Genomic DNA, 17,014 nt, shown 5'->3' on the forward strand with positions numbered 1-17,014 from the left:
TTGTAAGTAAAAACAGTCAATTAAAACAGAGAAATATAAATAAAAATATAAATAAGATACAGCAGGATAATAAAAGAGATAAAATAATAAAAAGCACAAGTCAAACTTTGTGTAGTTAAAAAGTAAGGGCAGTAGAGCAGATAAGTGTTAAAGTTAAGAGTACGCTGCAGTAAATAATAGTGTTTTTAGTCCTGATTTTACTCTTATTCCATTTCTTAATTAAAAATACATTTATACAGTAATAAAATGTCATGTGATATGTTTCCTGCTTGTTTCCACTAACACATGTAACCTGTTTGAGCTTACATATAGAGCAGGGGTCTCAAACTCGCGGCCCTCGTGACGATATTTTGTGGCCCCCACCTTGATATGAAAGTTTAATGTGAGTTTTATATGAATGGCTCTTTACAGTGTTGTGTGTGGAAGGTCCCTTTAACTACTTTTTTTGGTAATTTTGTGTCTTTTTCAGTCATTTTGTGTCTTTTTAAAAATATTTTTGGGGTCTTTTTGGTAATTCTGTGTATTTTATAGTCATTTTGTGTCTTTTTTAAGTAATTTAGTGTTTTTCAGTCATTGTGTGTCTTTTTTTTATAATTATGTGTCTTTTTTGGTCATTTTGTGTCTTTTTTTTTGTAATTTTGTGTCTTTTTTGGTCATTTTGTGTCTTTTTAAAAAATAATTTTGTGTCTTTTTTGGTAATTCTGTGTCTCTTTTTGGTCATTTTGTGTCTTTTTTTTTAGTAATCTTGTGTCTTTTTTTTGGTGATTTTGATACTGCCTCCAACGGCCCCCAGGTCATTTAAGTTTGAGACCCCTGATATAGAGTCATAACCTCTCTTTCTGTTTATAGGTAGTGTACTTCACCGCTACATTCCCCTACCTGTTGATGATCATCCTCTTCTTCCGTGGAGTGACGCTTCCTGGAGCCTGGCAGGGAATCAGATATTACCTCATGCCTGATTTCAGTAGGATTGCTCAACCAGATGTAAGAACTCACAGCCATTATCTTTACAGGGTTTGCTTCTTAAATACAACATTGCGAACATGATGCAAAGTACAGAAATTCTGTATTTGCCCAAGTAAATGTGCAGAAAGTAATTTACGAAAGGGTTGGCTTCAAAACCAGCCAGAGCATCATCCGTCTCCTTTTTTCTCAAAACTCTGTGTTAAGTTTCTCTGTGTTCCAACAGAATGAATACAGTGTCCTGTTATTATCTGCCCCCTCCTTTTCTCTTTGCCTTGACTCTTGTTTCCGGTCCCCAGACCAAGAGTCTTAACAAGAAAAACAAACAACAAGGAAAGATCCTTTTTCTTCCAGTAAGAAGTTTGTCAAAGAAAGCTTCCCCCCCATCAAACAGTCTCTCTCCATGGGGAAACACTTTTTGAGAGTATATTTTTTATAAAAAGTCAATGCTTTAAGCTGAAACTGAAGTAAGTATTTGCCACCATTACTTTTATTTGCACAAAAATAAGCACACTGTCTGACATTCCTGCAGAAGATCTGTCATTCATTCAGCATTATGATGTAATTTCGAAGCAGGAAAGTGGAAAAGGGTGAGCTCTGGGTGCATGCTCTGGCACAATGACCACCTCTGTTTCTGGACTTAGGAAAAGGACTCTTTCAACCGCAAAGAAGATAGGCATACCTCTCCCTTCCTCTCCCTCTTGCTTCCCTCTTTCTGTCTTCCCTTTGACAGTTCCCAGCTGGAATTCAGGGGTCAAATGTAATCAGCAGTGGGTTAACCCTCATGCAACCCCTTTTCTTTAAGGAGTGTCTCTTCCTTTCTCCTCTGTGGGCAAGTGGGTGTCCATGTTTGCTTTGGCATTCCTGTGAGTGATGGATTGGCAGTTTTGTTCCACTTTCTGTGTGTTTAATTGGACAATGTTGCATCATGCAATCATGCAATCATGCAACTCAATTGAAGTGTCTGTTCATCTTTCGTTTTCTAGTTGACAATTACATTACTGCGCTTGTGAGAATGTGGATTGTGCAGCTCTGAACCATCGTGGGAACAACAAGCGTGTTATTTGGCTATGTTGAAAGCAGGTGAAAGCAGTTACGTGTTAGAAAGTACCGTTGCGCAATGCCAGATGCTCTTAAAACCAGATCTGTTCCTAATGAGTCTTGCTATTCCATGCAAGTGTTTTTGCCTGAACCACAGAGGAAACAGTAATCGAGTTGTGGACCGCATTTGGGATCTGTTTAATGTATGAATGTGTCTCTTTTGGTCCATGTGTGCGTGTGAATCTGCATTCAGCGCATACTTCTAAAGACACAACAGCTTCCTCTTTGTCTGGTGTCGGATTGGATGAGAAGATCCTTCGCCCCAGACCGAGGCGTCCATTTCTGACCCGAGGCTGGGAATAAATGGGGCCAGAGTAGGGGGGTGTATATTGCTTTGGAGCCTTGCCAGCTCGATCTTTTACTAGGCGAGACTCACAGCTCTATTGTGCTGCTAATGTTAACCAGATGCTGTCAGAATGCGCCCAGCAGACAGACATTCAGGTCAACAAACCCACCCACACACAAACCTGAATGCATATGTGGTGCGTAAATAATCAACATGTCGACACACAAACCACAGATATTGTTTCATAATTGACCAATCGGAAGTTTGCGGATGCTGGATCAGACATGCCTGATAAAAAGGACAAGAACATGTCTCGTAGGTTACCGACACGCCAACCTTACTACAAGATCCACCTACATTACTACATGAGATGCCTCTGAGACAGCTCCATAGATTAACATCGTCATTAGCCTAGGGGTGTGCCATATCGTATCGTTCACGATAATATCGGTATATTTTTTTTATGGTTTAAAAAAATGCATATCATGATATTGGCAACGTTCCTACTTCTTGATGTAGTGGTTAAAGTTGTTTTAATCACAAAAAGCTACTTACTCCCTGTCGTTAAACACATGCAGCTTTCAAAATAAGAGCGCAGTGTGTTAAGAGAATCCACCACAGAATTTACAAGAAGACTGTCAAAATAAGATGCCTTAAATAAAACATACAATAACCTTTATTCTCCTTTACAAAATTTCATTAAAATATGCCCCCGGAACCCCTAAATGGTTATTTTTATTATTTGCTCATACTCAAGAGTCAAGAGTAAATTTTTATTTATTTGGCAACTGTTGAGATTTACACTTCAAACTACATTTTAGATTTTTAATTATTTATACAGACTACAAAAAAATCATATTTTCTATCTTTTTAAGTATTTCCTAATATCGTAAAGAATATAGTTATCGCAAAAATAGTCTGCAATATCGTGATATTCTTTTAGGGCCATATCGCCCACCCCTACATTAGCCGTGTTGCGACTACAGTCGAATACCCAAAATGAGGCTGTGTCGATGCTGTCATGCTTCTGAGAACGCCCCGGACTCAAGCACGCCCTCTGTTCAGCCGGAGGTGGCACTTAGTTTGGGTTTTGGTTGACCAACTTTTATTTAAAAAAACTGACTATTTTGTTTATTTATTTGGTACCTGAAGAGGACTATTTTTGGTTGAATTGTATAATACACTGTGTTGAATTGCAAATTCTTGTGTGTGTGTGTGTTTTGTGTTTAATGGGTTGCCTTTGGAAAAGGTTGCTTAATTTCTGGTTGTTAGTAGGGTCCATGCATGGGTAGGCATGGGTCCTGTGTAAGTTTGACGAATCAAAAATTCAAAAGAAAATTGTCAGATTAGCTCTGACTGGCCCCTGGCACTCTCAAACCGCTACAAGGAGGGTGTCAGTGGCCGAAACGCCCTGGTCGGCTGGTTGCTGGTTGGATAGAACGCTAAGCAGAATGTGACGTAGTACTCGACGCCCCAACAACACACGCCATTTGTGAAAGCCAGCAAAGTAACGAGTATAGTCACAAGGGAAAGTAAACATAAGCCCCTTTCACAGTGTGGTCCCGCAATTCCCCGCTATATTACTGGAAAGATGACAGCTTTGCTTCTCCAATAATAATAATAATAGACGAGCTGCTGCAGGTCTCTGGGCGGCTCCGCTGTCCCCCGGCTCGTAGCGAGATCACCGTGGTAACAGCAGCGAGCGGTAGCGAGGCTAGTAGCGGCGCTAGCAGCGGGGATAGTTGGTAGATTAGGCTTTGGCCAAATCCTGTCGGAAGCAAGGCTAAAACATCCTTTTCGCGGCGAAACAAGAGTGTAAAGTCAATTGTTCTTCTTTTAAAATCAACTTTCGCTCTAAACTATTTAAAACGCCGTCAGCTAGATCGAAAGAGAGCTTCGCGTCTGCTGCAGCCATGTTGAATCCGTAAGAAAACTACAAAACTACAAGCTTCCGTCTGCCGAGTAGTACGCGTCATCGTCTTGCCGTCCCTCCCCGTTCTGTGATTGGATCCCTAAAACAGGGCGAAGAAACGGCGTTAGTTTCCAGACTGTGTTGCTCGAAATGAAATCGAGCACGCAAGGCAGTCTGGGTAAACCCAGGCTATCTCTCACCCACTCTAGGTCTGGTTTGATGCAGCGTTTCACATCTTCTTCTCTTACTCCATGTGTAGTGGAGTACTCACCAGTCTGGGGAGCTACAACAAATACAACAACAACTGCTACAGGTCAGCGTCCTCACACTCAGCATATCATCACATTTGCAGGTCATGTGCTCTTTGACAGTGTGGGCTTCTGTTCTTGGTGTGTTGTAGGGACTGCTTGTTACTTTGTGGCCTGAACACTGCTGTCGGTCTCTTCGCTGGGTTTGTTGTGTTCTCAATGATGGGATTCTTGGCTTTCAACCTGGACGTATCGATAGGGGACGTTATGTCTACTGGTGAGTTTCTACTTCTTTCTTTTGACTGCCTTGAAGTGTCTGTGTTCAAATATCTTAAACAGTCACTGTATTTTATTTTGTGCAGGCAGTACATTTTATTTTATTTATTTTTATCCCATTTTTAATTTATTTTATCTTATTGCATCTTACTGTTCTATTGTTTACTACATCTCTTTGTATTGTGTTATCTATTTATTGTTTGTGCAGCACTTTGGAAACCTTGTGCTTGCTAAAATTGTGCTACATGAATAAAGTGATCGCTGTGCTATTTTCAAATTAATTCTTTAAATATAAATTTTAATTTTGGTTGTATTTCAGGGTATTTTTTTAAATAACGATATTCTTTACTCTATGACAAAATACTGAAAAATATAGAAAATATGATTTTCTAAAAAATATTTTCGAGTCTATAAATAAAAAAAAATATGTGTGTGTGTATATATATATATATATATATATATATATTTATATTTATATATATATTGGTTCTTATTTGTTTTGTTTTTTTATTTTCTTTAATTTTAATTATCTTTTTTTTGCACATTTTGAAATATATATTCATGTATGACAAAGCATCAAATCCTCATCATTCCAAAGCTAGATTCAGCAAATATTTTTATTTATGCATAAAAATTAATTAAATTATTCAATCAGCAAAACAGTTTGCACATTTATTCTCTACCAATCGATTAATTGTCCAATCATTGCAGGTTAAAAAATGTAAAAAATATTTTTTTTTTTATTTCCCCTCAGGAATCAATAAAGTATTTCTTCTAGTTTTTAATGCATTGTGGCTTTAACAGCAACCAATAATGTCCACAAGATGGCATCTTATGTTCACATACAGTTTACAACAAGATAGTTGCTTTAATGTTTTTTTCTGGCCAGTGGCTTTCTAGTCATTAAATGATAGAGGTCCTACCTTATTCCACTTTTTTTTTACTGGATAAAAAATAATAGTTTTTTTGACTATTTTTGTTTGTTCTAGTCTCCTGCTTTACATTGTTTTTTTTCTTTTTAACTCTGTTTTGGAAAGCACAAAAGTTATCTCACTCTATGTTATTAATAGTTGTGTTTAATAATAATAATAATTATCATAATAATAATAATAAATTATAATAATACATTTTATATATTGCACTTTTCAGGGTACTCAACGACGCATAAATTAATATAAGACATAAACAGTCATGATTTCTTATATCATCATCACAATCAATTATTATTATTTTTATTATTATTATTAATAATATATTATTATTAATATTATTATTTTCTCCAGATGGCCAGAAATCTGTCTGTTTTTCGGTGAAAATATGTTGTCTAAAAACATATTCCTCATCCATAAATGCCGGTCGATTGGTCCCGAGGGTTCAAAGTCCAGATCAGAAATAAAATCATCGGCGCTGTTTTCATCAGATCTCTTCCGTCACTTACTTCTGAGCTCCTCCACTCATATATATATATATATATATGTATATATGTGTATATATATATATATATATATATATATATATGTATATGTATATATATGTATATATATGTATATATGTATATATATATGTATATGTATATATATATATATATATATGTACGTATATATATATATATATGTATGTATATGTATATGTATATATATATATATATATGTGTATATATATATATATATATATATATATATATATATGTATGTATATATATATATATATATATATATATATATATATATATATATATATATATATATATATATATATAGATATGCCTCCGCTATTGTCGTCTTCCGCCATGATTTCAAAGTTCTGGAAAAGTCAAATGTTGCATTGCAACACGTGTATTCTGATGCATTTCATTGGCCAAGAGACCGAAAATAGGTGGAAAAAACTACAAATACTACAAAACGACGTATCCGCTTTCCCGGCCTTAATGGCAGAATATCGCAACAGCGCTCCCGGTTTTAATGGTAGAAATGCGCTAATGCTTAATGCAGCGCTCCCGGCTTAAATGGGTTAAAACAGTGGTTCCCAACCTTGGGACTGGGACCCCTGAAAGGGTCAGAAGAGAAATTTGAGGGGTCACAAGATGATTGAAAGGATAAAAACTAAAGTTTCTCTTCACAAGCCAGACAGATTGAGACTGAATGTGTAAGGACTTTAAATCTCGTCTTGATGAGCACACTTTGATGTGTTTCTGCAGGTCCCAATCTGGCCTTTCAAGCTTTTCCAAAGGTTCTGGCGATGCTGCCTGCCCCGTCCTTCTGGTCCGTGCTCTTCTTCCTCATGATCCTCTTCATGGGCCTGCACTCTCAGGTATTGTATGTAATAGATCGTATGTAAAGCTAGTGGTGGGTGATATGGCCCAAAAAGAATATCGCGATATTTCAGGGTATTTTTTGCATTAACAATATTCTTGACGTTATGACAAAATACTGAAAAAATTTTTGGAAATATGATTTTGGGTCACTGTATTTATTTTGTAAGCATTGTTATGCTGCAATTAATTATTATCTTGATTAATGTGCTGTTTTCAAATTAATTAATTATGTTTTATTAATTTATTTTAGTCGTATTTCAGATTTTGTACTTTAACTTAAGTAACCTGAATTATCGTGAATGATATGACACACCCCGAGTTACAGCATCATCCCTCATTCATAAATCAGCTCTCCTGTGTCTGTCCTGGCAGTTTGTGGCTGTGGAGAGCCTGGCCACCGTCATCACTGACCTGTTCCCACGTCTGCTGAGGAAGCGCAGAGAGGTGCTGGTCGCGGTCATCGCTACAGTCTGCTTTCTACTCGGGCTGCCGCTCATCACTGAGGTAACCAGAACAGAGAGTACGGGATGTGTGATGGAAATATGGAAGATAATTGTAATAATCATACAAGTAATTTGGCTGTTACAGTGGTGAAGATCTACTTGAGTGTCAGGTGGCAATATGAACATATTTATATATACACTACTGGTCAAAAGTTTTAGAACACACCAACTTTTCCAGAATTTAATTGAAAATGATGCAGTTTAATGTCTCAGCGCACTCTGAAATTAATGCACATTTGCAACATTTAAAATTCTTCATTGAGCATGATAGTGTTTTGAAAGTAAAAAAAAGATTCAAAATCACATTTTATGTTGGACTTAAGGATTAAAAAAAAGACACAAAATGACCAAAAAAAGACACAAAATGACTAAAAAAAGAAACAAAATGACAAAAAAAAGACACAAAATGACTTTCAAAGACATGAAAATAATAAAAAAATGGACAAAATAGCCCATGACTCTATAGAGTTAAGTTGTTAACCCATTTCTTGTTCCCTGAAAAAGGCCTACTTGTATAATTCTGAAATGTACATTATTTTTCAGTTTTGGTTAAGCTTACCTTTTTTTATTTACCTCTGGCAGTTCACCACTTACCTTTGTACCCTTTCAAGCTGTTCATTGGACTTGAACTGCTTGAATTTCAATAAAAAACTGGAAAAATTGGGGTGTTCTAAAACTTTTGACCGGTAGTGTATATTATATTTAATTACTAACTGTAAGATGTCCACTCACCATTGTGAATTATACTCTCGGGTAGGATGTCCTGCTCTGGCCACTCGAAGGGCTAATCATATGTATACTTTAATTTATAAGGCAATATTGGGACTGCTGCCTTCGTACATTTGCAGCTTAATTACTGTGAGAAATGCAGGATCTTATTCTCTTCGTTCACAAGATCAATTGTTGCTTTCTGTCCCTTCTGCTCGTACAGAGTTGGGTAAAAGGGCATTTGTTTACTCTGCACCTTATGCTGGAATATGCGCCAGAAAGAATGGAAATTAACTGAATTTGTTTCTTTGAGCACTTTTAAATCCAAACTAAGAGTTATTGAGGCCAATTCCATAACATGCACTAGTTTCTCATGATGTGTTTAAGGTCTGTATGTTATGTAAATATGTAACTTTATTCTGTGTTTGCTGCCTCTTGGCCAGGGCTCCCTTGAAAAAGAGGTTCTTAATCTCAATGGGATATTCCCTGGTTAAATAAAGGTTAAATAAAAAAAAAAATAAGAATGAAGATGCAGTGCATTACATTAGCTGGGTTAAATATCAGAATCAGAATCAAAATCACTTTATTAGTCCCTTGAAGGGAGATTTGTTTTGCAGCAGGACACACAAGACAAGGTACACAACGTTAACATAATAAGACCCAATAAATATCTAATAAAACACAGTCAAAGAAACGGCATACGCATATATAAAATCACTGATGTTGCAGAGCTAATACCCCTAAATGGAGAGTTACTACCTAGTATAGGTAAAAAAAAGTGCAATGTGCAGATGTGCAAGAAGCTACTTTCTATTAGTTAAATAAATGTCAGTTGGTATAAATGAGACCTGGAGTCTTTTAGTCCTCCACCTAGGGGCCCTAAGACGACGGCCTGAGGGCCCTAAATATATATCGTAGACTATTGTTTTGTAGTATAGAATATTGTTTTGGACATTTATGTTATCTCAGGAAGAATTGTAATAACTTTGTGGTGAGAAATGAAAAGATTTTAATACTGTAACAAAGATGGTGAACATGTAAAACATCAACATGACAGGAAAGTAACTATGTACATTTTGTTAAATACGTAACTGAAAACTGCAGCATACCAAACATTAATATAAACATTTTGTTTTGTCATCAGCAGACATCCATGCAAAATAATATCATTTAAAAAGTAACCCCACCCTTCCAAACATCCTCCCAAAAAAGTCTCCCCTCTCCCTCCAAGAAAGTCCCATTCAACATGTAAATGTGTTGAATTGAACATGTGATGGAGGAATTCACTGTGCATGTAGGGGGTGTGGCCTCTATAGGGGGCGTGGCCTCAGCAGCAGAGGCATTAGCATAGCATGAAATATGGTTCTTTTAGTCAAGATTATGCAAAAATATATTTAACCCAACTATACTTAAGTTCCCTGTTAAGGGCCAACCTTCAATTTTGTAAATTCCCACTTTATTCCCCTGTAATACTGTTACTGGGGATTTCCACCGGACGCGTTACAGCAGCAGCACGTCAGCTTAGCGAGCCGGCCGTATACACGCGAGATAACGAGATCACGCGATAATCCTGACCATACGGGAGACCGCAAGATCCTGTGATAAACTCTAAACTCTATTTATACAGTCTATGGATAAACTGTGTGTATAAAGTAAACAACAACAACAAAAACCAACTTACTCTGCTTCTCTGAGGTAAAAGATATGTTGATCTGACCATCTATCCTTATAAAAACAATATGTTATGTCATAAATGATTGTATGATGTTCCACTTCAACAATCAGTCTCTTGTCGTCCGTGTCGCCGATCCTCTGAGACCCTTTGATTGATTGATTGCTGATCCGGTGCCCCGGTCATAACATAATGTTGATGTGAAGTAGTTTTAGGCTGCATGAACTGCGTATTGTGTTTTATTTTGAAAGGGGCGGAAGTGTTTTACGCTGATTCTGAGTCGGACTTCCTGTCTGGTGCGATCTGCTCTGTTGAGATTCACGCGATTTGGCAGCGTCTCGCTGAGAAATCGAAGTCCTACCTAATGCTCGCGTAGAGACGCTGACGCGACGCTGCTGTAACGTTACGCTACGCGCCCGGTGGAAATGCTCTCATTGATTAGAGTGTTACCTATTTGCAACGTCATACGCGACGCTGACGTGACGCTGCAGTAACGCGCCCGGTGGAAATCAGGCTTTAGAGTTTTTTTGCAGAACAGATAACAGGAGAGTAATATCCTTTTAACTATTTGTTTAGCCAGTAATGAAAGAGTTAGCATGTACATGGACCTTAATCTGATCAGAAATCGCAGTCTTTAAGACAGTTAGCTGCAACCACCGTCAGAGAAAGGATGCCTATCTTACTTTTACACAGAGTTTTATAATGTGAATGTATGACGAGCTGATTGGATTAAGTCCTGAGCCTCTTGGTGTTACAGCTTCCGGTCGGCGTTTGTTGAAGGAATACATTCTACACACATTTCTTCTAATTTGGCCCTTTCTATCCATACCGAGTGTTCCTCTGTGTTTTACTCCCTCCGAGCCCATAACCTTGAAAATATCTCTGCAAATGTGTTTCTGTTCCATGAATGAGTCTTTGTCTTACATTTGCTTTCCCTCGAGAATGTGCAAAAAGTGTTAACTGTGTGTTGTTATATTCAATCTGTGTTTTATGCTTTGCTAAATACATTTTCAAGCAGCATTTACTAATGGTCATAATACAGATAATTGCTCATTTTTATTAATCCCTAACAATACCCATGGAAAGTTTCAAACCTTGGAAATTCCCAGAATTTGCAACCCTACATCTGATACACACTTTGTCACTGTAACAACATTTACTGTTTGATTACATGTTGAATATTAATATACAATCAGGAAATAACTCTAGGGGAAGGAACAGTCGGGAAAAAAAACATAACCAAGAGTGTCTTTTTTATCTTTTTCTTCATGTGTTCAGGGAGGGATATACCTCTTCACGCTGATTGACAACTACGGTCCTTGTGAAGTCACTATCCTCTTTATTGCCGGTTTTGAGGTTGTTGTCATTGCCTGGGTGTATGGTAAGTCACGCCACTGCTCACCATCACTGAACGACTGCTGCACTGTTTCTCAGCACACATTTATAGTTATCCATCTATTCATTTATCTGGGCAGCTCCTCCCAATCCAGATGATACACATAAACATTGACATTTACCAACTTTAAGTTATTTCTAGGGCCGGGACTTTAACACGTTAATTAACCCTCTGTGGTACGCATTATGATGCCAGTTAGGAAAAAAATGTTTGGAGTGTTTTTTGTCTTAAAATAGACTAAATAAACATAATCTGGAAAAAAAAATTCTGAAGTTTTTTTGGGGGTTTGTTGCCCATAGGCAATATTGTACCATAACGGTGCACAAGTGAAAAAGAAAGTTTTTTAAATTAATTTTAACATAATTTATTTAGTAAACATGTTTAAACGATTCAGTAGCTTCAACAGGGTACAATGCATAACAATTTAAATTTAAAAACATTTTAAAAGGAACTTTTTTTCCAACGACCCATTGAAATGAATGTCTTGAACAGTCCATGTGTATGAAACTTAAAAAATGAAGGTTTACTTACCTATCAGTAGGAATATATATTTTTTTTGTGTGATCTGAACTGTGTGTGTGAGATTCTGTTCAGTGAGCTGAGGTCGCGGACGACATGCATGTTAAATTGGGGGTTGCGACTCAAAAAGGTTGAGAACTACTGGGCTAAATGACCACATGTGGGTGAAGAGTTCCTTCATTCTCATATTTATGGAAACATCTTTCATCCCTTCAGAGCGTCTCTAAAACCAAGCTGTATTCCTCAGAATTACTCTCACAAACATCCTGCCCATGTATATGTATATATACAGTGTAAAACTATATATTTGAGTTCTGTGAAAGTACATTTCCTTCCCAAAATCTACTTGCTCTTTGGAATCAGTGTCCAGCTGCACATCTTCTCCTGCAAACTGATGCAGAATGAGATATCGATCCGTTTCTGCAGCTTCTTCTTCATCCCCACTCTGAGTTGTTTAGCCATTCGTTCGGCCTTTCTGCCTCTTCAGAGTGAGTCTGTTACGTGCGGAGAAACTTCCTCACCCAAATTTAAATGAGGCCACTCACTCTCCTCCTCCGCACAGATGTAGGTAGTTTCAGGGGTTGATTGCTGTATCATTTTAAGAGCTGTGTCTGCTTTTCTAAATAGCTTCAACAGCTTGATTCTGGCATTGTGCATTTGAGGAAATCAATCTGTGGATGTTGTTCTCATCAGCCGGGTCATGCACCTGACCAGGCTCATATCAGGCGCCTCCTGTTTTTATCTCGTTTCTACTCTTTGGCAGCTTAAGTTGAGCAACTTTCTGCATCTTAAGTTGTATTTCCATCAACAAATTTTGAAGATTTGCATAAGAAAAGCTTGATGGGAACACCAAAATTCCAAAATGCACGTTAAAAGTTTTTACGCTCGCTTGAGGTGTTTTTTGTCTTTTTAGAAAAAAAGTTAATTCATGGAGGGAAATGCTTTTTGCGAATAAATTCTGACTTCTGACTGCGAACATTTATCTCACATGACTGATGTTTCCACTCTGACAGTCTAGAGCAGCTATTCTCAACCTTGGGGTCGGGACCCCAATTGGAGTCGCGAGATGATTTCTGGGGGTCGCCAAATCATTTTGGAAGTCAGCTCTGTCTCCACTGTGTTAAAGTGTTCATGTGTTTTATTCCTTTTTGTTATTTTTTTTGTCTTTTTTTGTTCATTTTGTCTTTTCTGGTCATTTTGTGTCTTTTTTTGATCATTTTGTCATCAGTTTGTGTCTTTTTTGGTCATTTTGTTTCCTTTTTAGTCATTTTGTGTCCTTTTTTTTGACATTTTGTGTCTTTTTGGTCATTTTATGTCTGTTTTGGTCATTTTGTGTCTGTTTTTGGTCATTTTGTGTCTTTTCTGGTCATTTTGTGTCTTTTTTTTGATCATTTTGTGTCTTTTTAGGTCATTTTGGATTAGTCTACAGCAATACATTACACTGCCATCTTCTGACCAAAGTAAATTCATGCAGCTTTGTTCTAAATCAGTTGATACTACTTTTTTTTAAACATTTATTTATTGGTTTTTGTGTTAATATAACAACATCCAACAACCAAAAATTCACAAACATATGGCAGTAATGAAAATAATAATTAAAATATCAATAATACTAAAAAGGACCAAAACAAATGAATAATTAAATAAATGTAGATAACAAAAAATAAATAACAAAAACAAATAAATTAATTAATAAATAATAATAATAATAATAATAATAATAATAATAATAATAATAATAATAATAATAAATAGATAGATAGATAAATAAATAAAAAAATAAAAAATAAAAAAATGAAAAAAATAATAAAAATATAAATAAAATAAATAAATAAAAAATGAAAAAATGAAAAAAAAAAAATTACACTGTGGTGAGTATTCTTACTGTAGGTTACATTCCCAATAACAAATTAGATATTTTTCATTATCTTATTTTCCCACCGCCTCCTCCAGTTGATACTACTTTAATAGAAACACAGCTACTGTCCTCCTCCTCCACTCCTCCGGACTTACAGCTGGTTTCTTCCCTTTTCTCCTCAATTCAACCACTTTACTGAGATTAAATAAAGCGTTTTATTTCCCTGGATATTCCCCAGGAAATGAGCAATCACTCGTAAATGGATACAAACTGATCTGCCTACAGTAGACAGTTGGCTAGAAATGAGTTCGAAAGACTGACTTTGAAAAGAGCTAGATGAAATTGCAACATTGTAACTAGAACATGTTGTTCCATGACATTGCAGGTGTGGACCGATTCTGCGACAACATTGAGGACATGATCGGGTATCGACCATTCCCCGTGATGAAGTATTGCTGGTTGTTCTTCACGCCGTTCATCTGTTGGGTAAGATACTCACACCTGCATCACTCTTTTACTTCATTCATCTACTATAAGTCCTCTTATGTTTTAATAATCATTATTTTCTACCGAACACTTTTGCTGCCTTGTATCTTCTTTGCTTCTTCCTCTTCTCCTAAAAAGTTTTAGAACACCCCAATTTCTCCATTTTTTATTGAAATTCAATCAGTTCAAGTCAAATGAACAGCTTGAAAGGGTACAAAGGTAAGTGGTGAACTGCCAGAGGTAAATAAAAAAAGGTAAGCTTAACCAAAACTGAAAGATAGCCTAATGTACATTTCAGAATTATGCAAGTAGGCCTTTTTTCAAGGAACAAGAAATGAGTTAACAACTTAACTCTATTTTGTCCATTTTTGAATTCTTTTCATGTCTTTGTAAGTCATTTAGTGTCTTTTTGTGTCTTTTTTTTGTCATTTTGTGTCTTTTTTTGTCATTTTGTGTCTTTTTTTAGTCCTTTAGTTCAACATAAAATGTGATTTTGAATCTTTTTTTTATTTTCAAAACACTATCATGCTCAATAAAGAATTTTAAATGTTGCATTGATTTCAGAGTACACTGAGACATTAAACTGCATCATTTTTAATTAAATTCTGGAAAAGATGGTGTGTTCTAAAACTTTTGACCAGTAGTGTATGTCTTATTAAAATATGTATGTTTACGAAAAAAAAAAAAGTGTTAATTGAGTAGTGGAGAAGGTTTAAATAAGCATATTATGCTTCATCCTACTCCTTTTCGGACATGTTGCGTTCACATTATAGCTTTTGTTTTGGCTACTGCTATTTTTTTTGTTTTGATTATTCTCATTGGATTTATTTGTTTTTGAGTTTACTTTGTTGTGTTACTCGCACATGTTCGAAATAAAAGCTGAACTGAACTGAACTGAATTTTCTTGTCCTGTAGGTCACAATACTGTATGGAGTTAACAAACAACATTATTTGTTGTTTGCTGGATATTATGGTGGTACTGGTCCTCTAGCCTTGGTGATGCTAATTATGATGACTCCACTATTTTGCATCCCGCTATTCATTTTCTTCACACAGTGTAAGGTGGGTGAATTCTAAAGTTGCATTCGGTCAGGCAAATAGAATTGAATTATCTTTTTTTTTTCGCCCTACCAGGCTCTTGAATATGTTCCATGACATTCTGCTTTGATTGATCAAAAAAAAAAAAAAATTAAAAAATAATAATAATAATAATAAATAGATAAATAAATAAATAAATAAATAAATAAATAAATAAATAAATAAATAAATAAATAAATAAATAAATAAATAAATAAATAAAAAATGAAAAAAAAATTACACTGTGGTGAGTATTCTTATGCATTTAATTTAATTGCATTTCTCTCTGAACAATCAGACTCCCGAAAAAATGACAATATCATCCAGTGATCTGCGTCAGGCTCGACCAAATAAGCCGCTTATCACTCTGTGTGGAAGAGTCATCCGCAAGGCACGGGTGAGGCCAAACAGGCACGTGGAGGAAAACGAGAAGGTGCTGATGGAGGATCGCGGCGTGGTTTGATCACACAGACCTGCAGCAGATGATGATGATGATGCATGGGTCAGCTTCATCATTGAATCGTACAAATCTGTGGAAAGAAAAACACAGCTTTTTAATAACTTTTATAAGTGTTTACACAATCCACGATATTCAGGTATGGGTTTTTTTATGCAATGCTTCTTCTTCTTGTCGGAACACAAGTCTTTAATAAGACAAAATAACATTAATCTTATTTTCATTAACCAACTTTAGTACGTATCATCATTACTAAATATTCGTGTATTTTCAGTATTCTTCCACTTTACAGACATTTTATTTTCATAATCCCACTGTTGCTTTTCATGAAAAGGAAAACCCACAAAATTGTATTAATTTTTGGAAAAACATTTTTTTTTTACATTACCAGCAACATTGATTGTGATTTGAATAAAAAAATAAAAAAAATAAAAAATAAATAAATATATATATATATTTTTATATATATATATATATCAACAAATCTTAATCACTGCAACATTAAAATATGAATTGCAGAATTCTTATTTCGTTATTTAACTACGGTGGAGTAGTTGAAATTGTTTACTTGTTTTTATATATATATATATATATATATATATATATATATATATATATATATATATACATACATACATACATACATATAATGTATTTTCAGGATTTTAACCCTTTAACATGCCAGTTTGTTTACATCATGCCACTGGTGGGGTTTTTAAATGTAAAAATACAAACACAAAAGTTAAACTATTTTCTTACATGCTTTTTTCAGTCTGTGATATATTACACATTGATTTTGATGCATTTCATCAAACACTGCAATTACTCACTAATAGAATTAATTTGCCTCATATGGCAAATCTGAGGAAATGTCTATAGTATGCATGATTTTATGCTGTAAAGGTTGTCGGAACAAAAATTGTGGTTTTAACAGGTTTCGATCAGGACATTTTTGCATCTGTATTTTGGCCCAATTTATTATAGATTTGTTATAAGAGCTGAAGTTGAACTAACACATTTTTAAAAAATGAAATAAATAACCATTGCCAAAATGCTGTTAAATTCAAAATGAAAAAGCCAAAAATATATCCAGTGATGCCAGAGATATCAGCTTTTTTGTTTATGGGTTTCATCATCGCCTACATTGCCTACAATGCAATTTGAGCACCAACAGTCTGATCAGGGATTCAGAGTTTTGCCATAAATGACGAATGTGGGTTTAAACTGCAATATCACGC

General features: G+C 35.5%; 1 protein-coding gene across 1 annotated transcript in view; it reads left to right on the top strand.

The window, feature by feature from the left end:
• The window catches only part of LOC131960257 (sodium- and chloride-dependent betaine transporter-like), a 34,406-nt gene extending 18,192 nt beyond the window's left edge, over positions 1-16,214 (top strand). Inside the window, exons 9-17 of the mRNA XM_059325428.1 lie at positions 850-984; positions 4,472-4,575; positions 4,663-4,787; positions 6,984-7,096; positions 7,473-7,604; positions 11,262-11,364; positions 14,142-14,242; positions 15,158-15,304; positions 15,618-16,214. Coding sequence (XP_059181411.1) covers positions 850-984; positions 4,472-4,575; positions 4,663-4,787; positions 6,984-7,096; positions 7,473-7,604; positions 11,262-11,364; positions 14,142-14,242; positions 15,158-15,304; positions 15,618-15,782 — 1,125 coding nt within the window. The 3' untranslated portion in view covers positions 15,783-16,214. The remainder of the gene's footprint in view (positions 1-849; positions 985-4,471; positions 4,576-4,662; positions 4,788-6,983; positions 7,097-7,472; positions 7,605-11,261; positions 11,365-14,141; positions 14,243-15,157; positions 15,305-15,617) is intronic.
• Positions 16,215-17,014: the final 800 nt, after the last annotated feature.

This window comes from Centropristis striata, chromosome 22, assembly GCF_030273125.1.
Source record: "Centropristis striata isolate RG_2023a ecotype Rhode Island chromosome 22, C.striata_1.0, whole genome shotgun sequence".
In the NCBI taxonomy this organism is placed as follows: Eukaryota; Metazoa; Chordata; class Actinopteri; order Perciformes; family Serranidae; genus Centropristis; species Centropristis striata.